Source organism: Lolium rigidum, chromosome 4 (assembly GCF_022539505.1).
Source record: "Lolium rigidum isolate FL_2022 chromosome 4, APGP_CSIRO_Lrig_0.1, whole genome shotgun sequence".
NCBI classification, from domain to species: Eukaryota; Viridiplantae; Streptophyta; class Magnoliopsida; order Poales; family Poaceae; genus Lolium; species Lolium rigidum.
Window position 1 is genome coordinate 122,616,249 of NC_061511.1, and position 15,742 is coordinate 122,631,990.

At 52.6% G+C, this 15,742-nt stretch overlaps 2 protein-coding genes across 3 annotated transcripts; both read left to right on the forward strand.

Moving 5' to 3' along the window:
- The first annotated feature begins 144 nt into the window (after positions 1-144).
- Positions 145-5,122, forward strand: LOC124705499 (heterogeneous nuclear ribonucleoprotein 1-like). Of its 2 annotated transcripts, XR_007004041.1 has the most exons (4): positions 145-492; positions 649-1,890; positions 2,613-2,805; positions 4,794-5,122. XR_007004041.1 is itself a non-coding variant. In XM_047237205.1 (2 exons), exons 1-2 carry the CDS (start codon positions 271-273, stop codon positions 1,783-1,785), a joined length of 1,359 nt encoding a protein of 452 aa, XP_047093161.1. In that variant the 5' UTR covers positions 145-270; the 3' UTR covers positions 1,786-2,210. The 2 variants fall into 2 exon arrangements, 1 of the variants encoding a protein (XP_047093161.1); XM_047237205.1 differs by lacking the exons at positions 2,613-2,805; positions 4,794-5,122 and having other exon boundaries at positions 649-2,210.
- Positions 5,123-5,473: 351 nt separating this feature from the next.
- Positions 5,474-8,842, forward strand: LOC124647466 (protein unc-13 homolog). Its single transcript, XM_047187409.1, has 5 exons — positions 5,474-5,974; positions 6,068-6,943; positions 7,024-7,488; positions 7,583-7,769; positions 7,854-8,842. The coding sequence occupies exons 1-5, from the start codon at positions 5,474-5,476 to the stop codon at positions 8,840-8,842; spliced, it is 3,018 nt and encodes a 1,005-aa protein (XP_047043365.1).
- Positions 8,843-15,742: the final 6,900 nt, after the last annotated feature.

Genomic DNA, 15,742 nt, shown 5'->3' on the forward strand with positions numbered 1-15,742 from the left:
TTAAGAACTTGTCCAAACTTCACAATTCGGCCCATAGAAGAACAGGACTCCAAAGCCCCAAGAGAAAGAAAGTAGAAACCCTACGCCCACCGATTCGTCCAGGGCCCCCCACCCCGCCCGCAGGCGCCCTAAAATATCCCCAAACCCCCGTCGGCCCCCTCCCAAATCTACACCCGGAGCCGAAATCCCCAATTCCCCTCTCTCTCCCCCATCGCCTCCCTCCCGCACCCGAGCGCTAGCGAATCCGACGAGCGGCGCGAGGAGGCGGAGATGGAGTCGGACCAGGGCAAGCTCTTCATCGGCGGCATCTCGTGGGAGACGACGGAGGAGAAGCTGCAGGAGCACTTCTCTACCTTCGGCGAGGTCTCGCAGGCCGCCGTCATGCGCGACAAGCTCACCGGCCGCCCCCGGGGCTTCGGTTTCGTAGTTTACACCGACCCCGCCTCCGTCGACGCCGCACTCCTAGAGCCCCACACCCTCGACGGCCGCACGGTACCGACTCTCCCTCCCTTGGTTTTCCCCCACCCAAACCCTAGCGGGATATTCCTGTGGAATATTCCCTTCGGCCGCCTTCCGATCTACCCAGCCGCTGCGGCCTAATCTCTCAAGTGCTCAAGCGTCGTGGGCGTTGTGATTTTGTTGTTTCAGGTCGATGTGAAGCGTGCGCTCTCCCGTGAGGAGCAGCAGGCTTCCAAGGCGGTGAACCCTAGCGCGGGAAGGAACGCTGGGGGCGGAGGAGGTGGTGGTGGTGGCGGTGACGCCGGTGGTGCTAGGACGAAGAAGATCTTCGTGGGTGGACTGCCCTCCACTCTGACAGATGAAGAGTTCCGCCAGTACTTCCAGACCTTTGGCTCTGTCACTGATGTTGTGGTGATGTATGACCAGACCACACAGCGTCCCCGGGGGTTTGGCTTCATCACCTTCGACTCGGAGGATGCCGTTGACCGTGTGCTGCACAAGACCTTCCATGATCTCGGTGGAAAGATGGTAGAGGTGAAGCGCGCGCTGCCACGAGAGGCAAACCCTGGCTCTGGCGGCGGCGGGCGCTCCATGGGAGGTGGGGGCTTTCATAGTAACAGTGGTCCTAACTCCAACGCTAGCAGCTATGATGGCAGAGGTGATGCTAGCAGGTATGCTCAGGCGCAGCAGGGCAGTGGTGGCTATCCGGGCTATGGTGCTGGAGGTTATGGTGCTGCTCCAACTGGATATGGATACGGACCTGCCAATCCTGGAACCACATATGGAAACTATGGGTCTGCAGGATATGGAGGCGTTCCTTCTGCGTATGCTGGTGCTTATGGCAATCCAAGTTCTGCTGCTTCTGCTTACCAGGGAGGCCCCCCAGGGACTAACAGAGGACCCTGGGGCAGTCAAGCTCCGTCTGGTTATGGCACTGGGGGCTATGCTGGCAATGCAGGGTATGGCGCTTGGAATACTTCTTCTGCTGGTGGAAATGCACCCACTAGTCAGGCACCTGGTGCAGCTGCAGGTTATGGAAACCAGGGATATGGTTATGGTGGATACGGAGGGGATGCATCATATGGTAATCATGGAGGATATGGTGCTTATGGGGCACGTGGAGATGGTGCTGGCAATCCTGCTGCTGCTGCAGCATCTGGGTATGGTGCTGGATATGGAAGTGCGAATGGCAACTCTGGATATCCAAATGCGTGGGCTGATCCTTCACAGGGCGGAGGATTTGGTGCTTCAGTCAATGGAGCTTCTGAAGGCCAATCAAATTATGGCAGCGGTTATGGTGGTATGCAGCCTAGGGTTGCTCAGTAAGAGGGAGGCCATTATAATGTCTATCAAGTGAACCAGCGCATTTGGGCTTTGCTCTCGTCCTCCTGAAGATCGTCCATTCTGCTGGTTGCATCAGCATTTCTCCTGGTTGGAATGCTTGATCCTCTCGTGGCTTACTACTAGAACTTCTAGTCAATAAGTAGCTATTATGTCGAGTAGCTGTATCTTTATAATGCTTTATTTAAGTTTAGCTTATCCTTCGGTGTGCTTTGTCATGAGTGGAGTTTCAGGTTGCTTAATCTCTAGTTTAAAGCTAGAGTAGCTTCACTGCGTATGGACCAAATTATCTAGTTGTATCTCTGTTCGGCAGAATCATATATTTGTGTTTGACTGTAGTATTTATGCTTGGTACTCTCTCTATCTATCTATCTAAATCAGAAATTTTATCCTTGGTGGTTGTGTTGATATGTGGTGCTGTGCTTGATGCGAAACCTGAAAGTATGCACTGATAGAGGTTTGATACTATAGCTGATTCCAACAGATGTTCAAGTGTAGTATGCTTCTGTATGTAACTGGTATGTTACACCCTTTGTATGAAGCTGTAAGTATGCTTCTAATATTTGCTCGGCATAGTAGAGGGAACCGTAATCCTTCAAGCCTTTTGGCCTTAAATTTTGATATTACCTGAGCAGCAATAAAAAGCTTATTAGCATCAAGATGGTAGCAGCAACTTCTAAGGTAGTGTAGATGCAGAGAAATCTGTGATGCTACTTGATGAATGATGTACAGGTAGAATCCCTAGAGTAAAGTAGCGAGGCATTTGGCAAGTAAAATAATTTTCCTTCCTCCTTCGTTTCCTTTCTGTACAGGTGGCACAGGATGCTATTCCTTTTTTAATCATGTCCAAGTGAGAGTGAGAATGGGCATCCGAAACCCGCTGATTTTGCTTGATGAGCTGATGAGAAGTTGCAGTTTTGGAGCATTGACACAGGCACAGAATGCAAGCCACTAGCTTTTTATGTGCTTCATTTTCTTGAGGATCTTGTGCTGTGCTACAAGATGGTACGTGGAAATAAAGATTCATTTTCTTTCAGTTTTGTTCGGGAAGTCTTTTTCAACGTTGTTTTTCCTAGCGGGAGCGCTTTGATATACCCTGGTCCTAAAAAAATGTTCACCAGTTTCACTATGGGAACACTCAAATAAAGCCTTCTCTACTTTGGCCACCAATATCTTCCTGAAGGTATAGCTTGACCCTGTAGCAACTAAAAAACATGTTGATTTGAAAGTGACGATTCCAGTCTTACACCATGTATTTATTTACCTTCCTCACACATTTATAACACTTGGAAATCTAATAAGTTGCACGATAAAAAAGGAGCAAAAAACACCATTCTTTTGCCAGCGCTAGCAATTGTTTTAACAATCGTTTCTGCTGTTCTATTACTGGATTCACGGCACTATTTAGTTCCTGGCTCAAGAGAATCAACCTTACACCCTTACACAAAAGGTTCAACATTATCCATACCTTTCTTGCCCCTATCTATTTATTTATTTTCTGAGAAAGCCCTTTGTTTATTTTTAGGATTTAAGCTCTACCCATACCTGTATACCAAAGTCATGCTGTCTTTTTATGTGTCAAATAGATTTCTTGCCCGGAATAGCACTCCAATTGCCTTATATGCCGACATAGAAATCTTTGGTGATTTACTGGTTGACTAGACTATGCACTGCTCAGCTACTGATTTTGATATAATGAGGATACATAGAAAGTAGGAAATCTGTTTATGAATATACTTACCAATATTGTAGCCTAGTTATTGGTTTATCTGTAGTATACGTTTCATACAGTAGCATATAGTGCCTGCGTTCATGAAAATAAACTCAAATCATGCTCCATCACACCAGAATCTTATTTAGTGCAGCATTGCATGTATAGGTTAATGTTTTAGTGTCTAGAGGCCTCCCTTTGTAGCCATGATGAATATAACATGTACGACATGTGCTAGGGCATATATTATACACAATCCGGTTCATCTTATGTGACCACATGCCTATGTCTAGACGACAGTTTTAGTTCTGACTTATATTAGCTCACATGAATGAGTATGTCTGCTTGTGATGGCTTACACTTTTTATTACGATAGTATGTAGATCACGTAATAGTAACTTCATCATTATTTTTAATGGAGTAAATCACAGCCTTCTCAAAACCAGCATGGTTTCTAATTTATGATCCAGTTTTTTTTAACATGGACTTGGTAACCAGTATAACTAGCTTCTGGAGGTGTTGCACACTCAGGGGTTTAAGGCCAGATTTCGCTCTAGGGGCGTTAGCACCAATACATACCTGGTTTAGTCACCTAAAAGTTAAGGCTCTGCTTGGCAGCTTGATTTTTGTAAAACCGAAGTATTCCAGAACCATGGTTGGGGCGTTTTTGTAGTACACCACGAGTCATAATGTGGTGCCATGCCTGTCCTCCTTTTATTTCATTGAAAATTGGGCTGTTGTACCACAGGCATAACTTTGTGTCTTAGTTATGTATTTCTAACAAAAAAATAACATGCATATTGATTACAATGATTGTTGATGTAATTTTCATATTTGCTCAAAACCAGGCATTGAAGCTTCCAACTCTAGAAAATTAGAGATCCCACCATTTGGCTGTTATCATGGATATTTCCTCGTAATTTTGCATCCATCATTAACTGTTATTTGTCCTTTGTAGTATACTGGTAAAGACAATATACAACACATACTTAGGTCACATACGCAAACTGAAACTTGACAGAAGAAAAAAATAGTGTTAATCCATGTATATAGCGGATTTTAGTCAAGTAGCAGATGTCCAAACTTCTTTGATGAATTTTTATTTGTGAAATCCAGTGACGGTTCCTGCTTGGCATTCTAAGTAGTACTACTAAATTGATTTCTCATCTTTGCTATGTTCATTGTGCATATCTAGTTATTGGAAATCCCAGGGTGGTTGATGTGTACTGCAGGATCGTTCATTTCGAGTGTAATACTGCCTGACAATATGATTGCTGGACAGGTCAACAGGTGGAGATGTTGCTGAAGGTATCAGAGTTCATTTCATGAGAAGACATCAGTATATTCCAGTTATTGGTCAGTAACACGAGATTTGGAGGATGTCACTGGGTCCTCCTTACATGTGGATTTGTTTCCTTGAAATTCAGATGTCAATTCTCCCATACAAGCTGTACTTGTCAGAACAAGCAACCAGGCTCTGCATGCCATGAGTCAAATTTATGTTGTCCCTTCAAGGAAGGACACATCGGTTAATGATTTTCCATGATGTGTCGTTTAGAAAGCTTTGATGTCAAACATCTCTAAAATAAAATTTAATCTTGAAGTGACTCATTTGCAATATTCAAGGCTTGCGTTTGAATTTTACAAGTTTGCCATAACTGAAGGCGGTGTAGACGTGTAGGGGTTGAGCCGTTGCTGGAATAGAGCATGTCAGCATGGTACATGGTTGAACAATGGACACAAACGCTACAAAATAACGTGCAAAACAAGCTCCTGCTCCTCCTGGTTCCCCTCTAATCACGGCACAAAAATAGCTTCCTGGGTCTTCCCATTCTTGCTTGTCCGGGCGTGTCTCCGGCCTCTCCATCGAGTGGCCGGGAGGTGGACGTCGCCAGCCAGCCAGCCGGCGCTTTGAGCTAGCTCGCTTGGCTCGGCCGACCGGAACACAGTGGAGGCGTGACCATGGGGACAATGGGGCGTCACCAGCGGTCGCGTTCCGCGAGCTCCTCGGCGACGCGGTCGTCCGACGCCACCGAGCTCGACTTTGCTGCAGCCGACCTAGACTGCCCTTTCGGCGGCATCGACGCCCTCGGCCTCGTGGAGCTTCGCGAGACCGCCTACGAGATCTTCTTCATGTCCTGCCGCTCCTCCGGCGGTGCCGCGGCGTCAAGCACCAGCGCGCGTGGCGGTGGCTCGTCGGAGATGGAGGTGTCCTCGCCGGTGGCTGGGTCGAGGGGCGGGAGTGGCGTCATGAGCAGCAGGGTCAAGAAGGCTCTAGGGCTCAAGCCTAGGCGGTCCGCGCCGACGATGATGCGCACTCTGAGCCAGTCGTCAGGCCCGTCCTCGCCTGGACGGGCACGGCGGCCGATGACGTCGGCGGAGATCATGCGGCAGCAGATGCGGGTCACCGAGCACAGCGACGCGCGTCTTCGCCGGACGCTCATGCGCGCCGTCGTCGGCCAGGTCGGTACGCATGCGTCTACACATGCACCATTTTCAGTCACGCTCATGCCCTGATCGATGCGATTGATTCTGCTGGTTGATTGACTTGCACAGGTAGGAAAGAGGCCCGATTCCATCGTCCTCCCACTGGAGCTCCTCCGGCAGCTGAAGCCGTCCGAGTTCTCCGACGTGGAGGAGTACCACCAGTGGCAGTTCCGGCAGATCAAGCTCCTGGAGGCCGGTCTCATCCTGCACCCCTCCCTCCCGCTCGACCGCCTGCACGCCGCCGTGCTCCGGTTCCGCGAGGTCATGCGCGCCACCGAGATCCGCGCCATCGACACGGGCAAGGGCTCCGAGGCGATGCGCGCTCTCACCAACGCCGTGCACGCCCTCGCCTGGCGCCCCGGCAGCGGCAGCGACGCGTGCCACTGGGCCGACGGCTACCCGCTCAACGTCCTCCTCTACGTCTCGCTCCTCCAGAGCGTCTTCGACCACAGGGAGCCCACCGTGGTGCTGGACGAGGTGGACGAGCTGCTGGAGCTCATCAAGAAGACGTGGCCGATTCTCGGCGTCGGCAGGGCGGTGCACAACGTGTGCTTCGCATGGGTCTTCTTCCAGCAGTACGTGGTGACCGGCCAGGTCGAGCCGGACCTCGTGGCGGCCGCGCTCACCTTGCTCGCCGATGTGGCCGCCGACGCCAAGCAGGGGAGCCGCGAGTCCCAATCCCGTGACCCGGTGTACGCCAAGGTGCTCATCGGCGCCCTCGGGAAGATGCAGGAGTGGTCCGAGAAGCGGTTGCTGGACTACCACGACAGGTACGAGAAAGACATCGGCGGCAGCAGCGCCACGGAGGGCATGGAGATCCTGCTGTCCGTGGCGCTTGGCGCCGGCAAGATCGTCGCCGACCGCGAATACATCGGCACCGGGAACTTCCCCGCCGACCGCGTCGATTACTACATCAGGTGTTCGATGAAGAACGCCTTCACCAAAGTGAGCTCGTGCTTCAACATTACAACTCCATTTAGGAGTACCTAGTCTCGCAGAATTTGATACGAGATGTCTGGTTCCAGATTCTCGAGAACGGCATGGGCATGTCCGACAGTCTGATAGCTAACCGTGACAACGACCCCGGCGTGGTGCTGACTCGGCTGGCCAAGGACACGGAACAGCTGGCCACGTTCGAGCGCAGGAGCTTCAGCCCGCTGCTGAGGCGGCTGCACCCGGCCCCGGTAGCGGTCGCGGCGGTCACCCTGCACGGTTGCTTCGGCGTGGTGCTGAGACGGTACCTGGGCAAGATCACCATCCTCACGGAGGAGCTCGTGCGCGTGCTTCACTCGGCGAGCCGGCTGGAGAAGGCCCTGGCGCAGATGACCGCCGAGGACGCCGCGGACTGCCATGACGACCGGGCCAAGGCCGTCGTCGGCGACATGGAGCCCTACGAGGTGGAGTCCGTCGTCATGGGCTTGCTCAAGGCTTGGATGGACGACAGGCTTAGGATCGGCAGGGACTGCCTCCTCCGAGCCAAAGAAACTGAGGTAGCAATGCTTTCGAGTTTCGAGCTCCTCCATGGATGATGTCAGGCTCAAAATGTCCATCTGACAAGAATTATGTTGCAATGTTTGTATATAGAGCTGGATACCCAAGTCCAAGGAGGAGCCCTACCCAGGGTCGGCTATAGAGCTGATGAAGCTCGCCGGTGCGACAATAGACGAATTCTCCGATATCCCGGCAACCGCGAAAGACGACGTGCTCCAGCAACTCGTCGACGGCCTCGAGTCAATCTTCCAGGAATACATCTCCTTCGTCGCATCATGCGGTAAACAGATGCGACTGGTAATTCTGAGGCTATTGCTTGGTGCGCCATGATATACTGATCATCGTTTCAACAATCCGAACGCAGGGTCGAAGCAGAGCTACGTCCCTCCCCTCCCGGCGCTGACGAGGTGCAACCAGGACTCGGGCTTCTTCAGGCTGTGGAAGAAGGCGGTGCTGCCGACGTGCCAGGCGCCGGAGGGCAGCCCGCGCGCCGGCGCCTCGCAGCACACCCCACGGCCGTCCATCAGCCGCGGCACGCAGCGCCTCTACGTCCGCCTCAACACGCTCCACTACGTCCTCACCCACGTCCAGGCCATCGACAAGTCGCTCTCCTCGGCGTCCTGCGCGCGCGGCGGCGGGGGCGCCTCGCCGGCAGCTGCCCCCGGCGGCAACCGCGTCGCGGCGTCCGTCCACTTCGACCGCACCCGAGCCGCGGCGCAGTCGGCGGTGTCCCACGTCGCCGAGGTGGCCGCGTACCGGCTCATCTTCCTGGACTCGCGCCACACCTTCTACCACGGCCTCTACGTCCGCAACGTCGCCGACACGCGCATCCGGCCGGCGCTGCGGGCGCTGAAGCAGAACCTGTCGTTCCTCGTGTCCGTGTTGGCCGACCACGCGCAGCCGGTGGCGGTGCGGGAGGTGATGAAGGCCTCGTTCCAGGCGTTCCTGATGGTCCTCCTCGCCGGCGGCAACGACCGGAGCTTCACGAGGGCGGACCACGGCATGGTGGACGAGGACTTTCGGAGCCTGAAGCGCGCCTTCTGCACGTGCGGGGAGGGCCTGGTCCCGGAGGAGGTGGTTGCGCGGGAAGCGGAGACCTCGGAGGGCGTCGTTGAGCTCATGGCACGGTCTACGGAGCACCTCATCGGCGCGTTCGGCGCCGCCACGTCCGAGTCCATCGCCGGCGCACGTGAATACGACGATGCTGGCGGCGGTGGGACACCCGTGCCGTCGGCGTCGAGGCAGTGGAATCCCGCCGACCCGAACACAATCCTTCGAGTGCTGTGCCACCGCGACGACGAGGTCGCCAACCAATTCTTGAAGCGGACCTTCCAGCTCGCCAAGCGGCGGTGATGCAGGTCAATTGCTCGACGGAATGAGTTAAGCTCTACTTTTTCTTAGTCCGTTATTTTTGCAGTTCCAAAGCCCCTGGCAGTCCTCGTCATTTAGTAAGGTCACAGTGTAAGCTCATTAGCATATTTAAAAAGAAGAGTAAAGTGCACCAGCGATCACTCTATTTGAGTGGTATATGATCTCGCGGCGATTCTCCCGTGCACGACATGTCTCGTATATGTTGTTGTCCGTTGGATTCGAAATTTTGACATATTGGATCACCCTGCTCCAATGAAGTGCCAAAAAGGACCACCTATAAGTGTAAATGCTAAATCTACTGTGGCGGCACGCTGGCCAGGTGACATGTGACCGCCATTGGTTGTGGAGGCAGGACCTACTGCCCTCGACGGTGGCGGCACGTTAGACAGCTAGGTCAGCTGTTAGCGTCGACGTTCATCTATGGAACCTGGCGCTGTTGCCACCAGCGGTGGCAGGGTGTTACCACCAGCTGTGACAGTGCCGGACACTGACTTTGACGTAGTGAGTGCCTCAGATTTCCACGATAGTAGAGTGATGGGTGTGACTGCGTTGCCTCTGATTCTCAGACTATTTGGCACCAAATATATTCGGTTTCACCCTATTTGGTACCAGTGCACTTTTAGCTTTGCTAGACATTGTGATTGTACAGAAATCTGATTTTATGATTCTTAGACATGAAGCAACGTGCAACGCTGATACGTGAACGTGACCACTGAAAATGCTAGCTTCGCATGCTTTAAAAGGAGCACCTGCCCATGCCATTGTTCTTATAGCGTGCCTGCTCTCCTCCTCTTTCTTCTCGTCCAAGAGCGCACAGAACATAACTTTAGTTAGTGATTGAGTCGATGATTGAGTGCATGAAGTACTAGAAGGAAAAACAAATTAAGGTGAGTTCTTTTAGATCATTAATTTTATTTGTACATGCATAATTTTACTGTTGCCATTTGTGATGTAGTGTAGTATATCTTACTCTACTAATTAAGCAGGTAACATTGTATTAGCATACCATGTAGAGCGAGTGAGATTCTCTGAAGGATGTAATTATAGTTTGAAATGGAATAACACGTAGTGTAGTGTACTATTATTGTAAGAATGTGTTGACTGCCAAAACCCACCGGCGGGCAGCGGCCTTGTCAACACTGTAGAGCCGGGGGGAGCCTAGAGCTGCGGCTGGCTGAGACCCCTCCGAGCGACGGCCCGCAATGCTCTTCTGGTCACACGCGGCGTTGCGAAGTGCAAGGGCGTGCCACCCGACCTATACCCGGTCGGGAAGGTGATGAGATTGCCTCGCTTAGTTTCTGCCGGGGCATACATGTAAACGTTAAATACGAGCCTCGATCGGCTCTCGGGTTATCCTGTGAATCGGCTCAAAGAGCCGATCCACCCATGATCCGTACGGGGTGTACGAATACTTGGTGGTCCTGCTTGATCAAGATGAAGCTAATGAGATCTACGACGATTTAGGGTTTTCACCACATAATCGGATCATCCTACTCCGAGGTTGGGCCGGATGGCCACGCACGGTGCTCGTAAGCCGATCCTAAACAAGGCCAAAAAACCAACATGAAGTTGATCCTAGGAACATCCCGTTTAGGACTTGCGAACGCCACCCTACGTGCCACAGGATCCTCCCCCCTTTGTAAGGCCAAACTATTGCGGATATTAAACTAATCCTTGTAGAACAAGGAGCAATCGTAACGGACCAGATCTACTAAATAATGATCAAGCGGGGTGCCGCCCCCACACCTGAGATAGGCGTGAGGACGGCTAGATATGCAAGGGTTGCACTACGTAAGCATGCTTAAACGAAGAACAATGCTAACCCTAACACATCTAATGATAACTACGTTGCTCGCCATCAAAAGCGCTTCGAGTACGAGCAACGCATGAACAACGTGGGGCTTGTGCTGCCTAGATCGCAAGATGCGATCTAGGCGGCATGTCGCTACCCGATAGAAACCCTCGAGACGAAGGAGTTGGCGATGCGCCGAGATTGGTTTGTTTTGGGGTTGAACGTGAGTTGTTGTTTATTCCATAAACCCTAGGTACATATTTATAGTCCAGGGGACTTTCTAATGTGGGCATGCACTAAACCGTGCACGACTAAGATTCTATCTCTAAACTAAAATAGATCTAATATGTTACAGATACACGGGCAATTAAGCCCAACTTGGTATAAAGGCCGATTCATATAATTCTCCACGTATATTTCCTTAAGCCCACCTTGATCTGCGGCCCACCTCCGACTTGGTCAAATCTTGGTGATAACACATGCCCCCCTGGTTTTGGAAATATTATTTCCAAAATCATCATGCTCCTCTCTCGTCGGGTCATGTCGTGGCATCACCGTTGCGGTACCTCTTGTCTCTTCATATTTTGCAGTGAGGAGCCATGATGCCGATAATGAAGGCAGCGAGATTTAGTGACATGGCATCAGTGGTATGCAAACAATCGGCTCTCCTTGAACAATCGGCTCTTTAAAAAACCCTCTTTTAATACTGAAGAAGCGTTTCCAGCCAGCCGTTTTGCCGATAGTCGAAATCACACGATCCTTTTTTTAAAAAAGGAAACCGATGGCGCCGCATCGGTCTCTCTCATAAACACACCGGGTAACGTTGAGCTAGCCATCCTTCCAAACGGTAACCCGCGACCTCCATCCGCAAAGACAGAGTCAGATCCCCAAATCGTCGCCTGAGCAGTTCCAATCCACCACCCCCTACACAGATCTCGACCGCGCGGCTTCCAATTTCTTCAACGCATCTCATGGCGGAATCAGCTAACACCGGTACCACGGTTTACGGACTGAAGGTAATCCCCAACCTCTTCTCGCCGTTTGACTTCGACACGGGATTAATGCAAACGCCTGAATTAATGCCTCGTTCGCCACTAATTTAGGTTTCGGACATCCTTCGCCACATCCTTCTCTCGCAAATTCGATGTGCCTCGGTCCTCGTTCTTCCGAGAGCCCCGCCCTGTTAATCTCATGCGAAGCTAACGGAATCCCCTTTGTGAGCCAAAACCTAGATCCGACTTCCTGGGCCGGCCGCTCGCGAGCCCGGCCCAATCCCCCGAAGGTTGGGTGGCATGGTACAACGAGGGTATCAAAATCCCACTATGCCACTTGGGAAACCATAGGAATAGCCGATGCCACTGTCATTATCGCTGTCTCCTCTTGAAAAGAATGAGAACATCTTGAAAACCATCGGCTACTTCGGTCCGACGCATCGAACTGTTTCATGTTTGGTCATGGCCCTATGACTCCGACCCTGCTGGATGTGGCCATGATCACAGGGCTAGACATTGCATCTCCCAGCCCTTCTGCATTCAAGCTGCCAAAGGTCCCTTTCACTCTCTCTTCTAAAAAAGAGTGTACCAGCTGGGGTGCCTATCTCAATCGTTATATGAAAACCAAAGGCCCAGTGACAGAGAGGGAGCACACAGCCTTCTTGAACTTCTGGTTGGAGCACTTCATATTCTGTGGTCCGTCACTTGCTCCTACCAAGAACTACCTCTCCCTGGCCTATGAACTCGCCAAAGGCACCCAACTTGGTCTAGGCAAGTTATTCCTTGGAGAGATTTATCGATCCCTTCAACTGATGTCTGTCAAACTGTTCACCCGCAAGACAGTTAAAACTGGCGGCCCCTGGTGGTTCATTCAACTGTGGGCCCAACTGTACTTCCAAAGCCAAATCCCAGACTTCCCATCGCTGACCAACTGCACCTTCCCGGATGAAAATGGCAAGGAAATTCGATGCACCAGCTACGGCCAAGCCCTGTATGGTCTCCCGGGTAGCGGATTGATCCCCAAGGAAGCGACGGGGTGGTTTAAGATTTTCTTCCGGGGTTTAGACAACCCCCTGTTCCACCCTTATACCGAATCGGCAAATTTTGAAAACCCCGTCTCTTTCCGATTGGACGACTTTGCCGATGACGCCGGCACACGGCACTTGTACTCCCTCATGATTCGTCCTTGCTTTCTCCCTGTTGGCATGAGCACCTCGAACCGGATCATCAAGCCCGGTTATGAGTGTTATCAACCGGTAATAGCGGCTCGGCAGCTTGGTCTCGGACAGGTGCCCCCACACTTCTTCCTACACCACCCGACGGCAAGTAGAGCTGAACCGCCCGACATCCTCACCGCCCAAAGGTGCTATACCTTTTTCGACGCTTTGGTCATACCAATTCCCCACGACCTCCATTTCTCCTTCACCACCGACGGTTTTGAAACTTGGTGGTCTATGTGGAAGACCCATGTCTTCGGGAGGGCACTAGGACCGCAGCTGAAGGAGCTTGACGCCGAATATGATCCCCTGCCGACCAGGTACCGTCCCTTAAGTATTTCTTGTGACTGCCTTATGGTGATTGTCCGTGAACTGACTCTCTTCTCTTGGCAGCAACAAGATGGCCCAGCTCCTACACAAGCCGACGGCTCCCCTTTCGTCTTTCTTCCTCCGGCACCAAGTGGTTCTCTTACGCCGAGTTCGCCTCCCACGAAGAAAGTTATAATGCGAGTCGGCCGATTTCACCGAAATCGGCTTCTAAAAGTAAAGCATCTTCGGGGCCCGTTGCCCCCGAGCCTCGACTCGGGCGAGGACGGCGGTGAGGAAGGTAGCGGCCGGGAAAACCCCGAAGCGTAAAGCTCCGGCCCGGGAAAGCTTGCGTGTAAGTTGGTTCGGACCCCTGCAGGTGTTCGTCCGCTTTTTTCAAAGAATTTGTTCGTGACGCGCTTGTATCCTTTCCTACAGGCCTCTACTGAAGGATCCTCCAGCGGAGCCGAGGAAACCAGCCAGGGAGAATCGAACTCGGGTGATTCCGAGAGGTCCACTACCCGGAGTCAGACGGCTTCGCCAGCGCCGGCTTCCAAGAAGAGGTTGATCACCGGAACCCCTGTTCCTCAGGCCCCGACCAGATCAGGGTTACGTACGAAGCACCGCTGTGTCAAAAGGGCTCGTAAGAACCCACCAACCTCTTCATCAAGCCAGGAGGTCTCGAATGTAATGATCTTCGCGGTCACGCTTTCATGCTGTCCCATTATCATTTGGATCGGCTAATCACTTCCTCTTGTAGGCCGCCGAAACTTCTAGCGGGGATGTTGAGGAGGTACAGAGGCCGTCCGCTACCCTGGATCTAGCTGCCCCGACGCCCGCGGCTGTACGAGCGGTTGATTCAACCGAGTCCCCAGAAAAGCCGATCGTTACTGCGCCGGCTGCTCCTTCCCCCTTGGGAGAGGTATGTTTTTTTTTTCTTTTGGTTCTGTCAGTTCCTTGTCACCTGCTAAACTCACTGTGTTGGCCTTGCCAGGGTTGTGATCTCTCGAGCTTGCTTGCGTTCGACCCAGCATCCATTGATCCCACCCCTTCCAAGGCAAGTGGGGAGCCAGACATCAGCACGGTCCGTGGCCAGCTCCGGCGCCTCAAGGACTTGCTCTCTACCTCTATTGAGGCTCGATTGAGAATTCCGAAGAAGTCAAAGGCATCCTCGCGGGTATCCATTCTCATCTCCCTATGACCACCGCAAGTGAAGCTTTGGCCCGCCGTCACCCTGTCGGTCTTCAAGTCACGGATTCAATCCGCTCGCCAAAGGATTACTCTTCGCCACTCCCAACTTCCGCCGAGAGCCGATATTGCCGAGAAGTGCCGACGGCTCAATGAGAAAAAGGCTGCTCCGGACGCCAAGACGGATACTTACGCCACCCGTGCCGAACTCGAAACCTTGCACAAGGAGTTGGAGGACCTCGAAGAGAGGGTCAGGGTGACCAAACAGCTCATCCAAGATAAGGAGGCCCTTGTCGCCCGCTCTGAAGAAGAAGCAAAAGATCTCACAGCCGATCTGAAGACCGATCTGGCTGAAATCCGTTCCCTGAGCAATCAGCTGGTGACGGGCAAAGACGCAGATGATGAAGCTGAGATTGCTGAGGCGGAACGCATCCGTGTTGATGCTATTATCGCCCTCGGCGTGTTTCTCCGGTAGGGCTTTCATAGACACATGATTCTGCTTCTCGGTAGGGCCTTGATATGTTGATCGCTACGTTTGCAACGCTTTGCTTCTCTCCTTCTTGTTTTTTTTTTTTATTATTAGCCGATTTTCCACCGGCTATCGTTTACCATCTGTCCGGCGTGGTGACCGTATGCCTCCCTCGAGCCGAATCTGTCTGGTAACTACAGATATCGGCTCTGCGTTACGCCCAGGCGCTGTACTTGCGAGTCAGCCCCGTTGGGACTCGTGTAGTCGACGTGGCTGCTGTCCGTTAGATCGCCGCCTGGACCCAAGCAACCATGTGGTGAACATAACCTCGGTCGGCTCGTCGGAAATCTGGGGCACCAGGCTCCGTCGGGAGGACGAGTAATGCGTCCGCATCAGCCGAAGTCATCGCTATCGGCCTTCCTTTGATTGTTTGTTTCGCGCATCAGCCGAGCAACGTAGTTACCCGGCAGATCCTCGTGGGTGACTGGCGTGCCGTCCGCCATCTTAGATGTAGATGGCGATGTGGTCGATGTAGACGATTGTCCCACCGGGCGTGCCAGAATGTGTTGACTGCCAAAACCCACCGGCGGGCAGCGGCCTTGTCAACACTGTAGAGCCGGGGGGAGCCTAGAGCTGCGGCTGGCTGAGACCCCTCCGAGCGACGGCCCGCAATGCTCTTCCGGTCACACGCGGCGTTGCGAAGTGCAAGGGCGTGCCACCCGACCTATACCCGGTCGGGAAGGTGATGAGATTGCCTCGCTTAGTTTCTGCGGGGCATACATGTAAACGTTAAATACGAGCCTCGATCGGCTCTCGGGTTATCCTGTGAATCGGCTCAAAGAGCCGATCCACCCATGATCCGTACGGGGTGTACGAATACTTGGTGGTCCTGCTTGATCAAGATGAAGCTAATGAGAT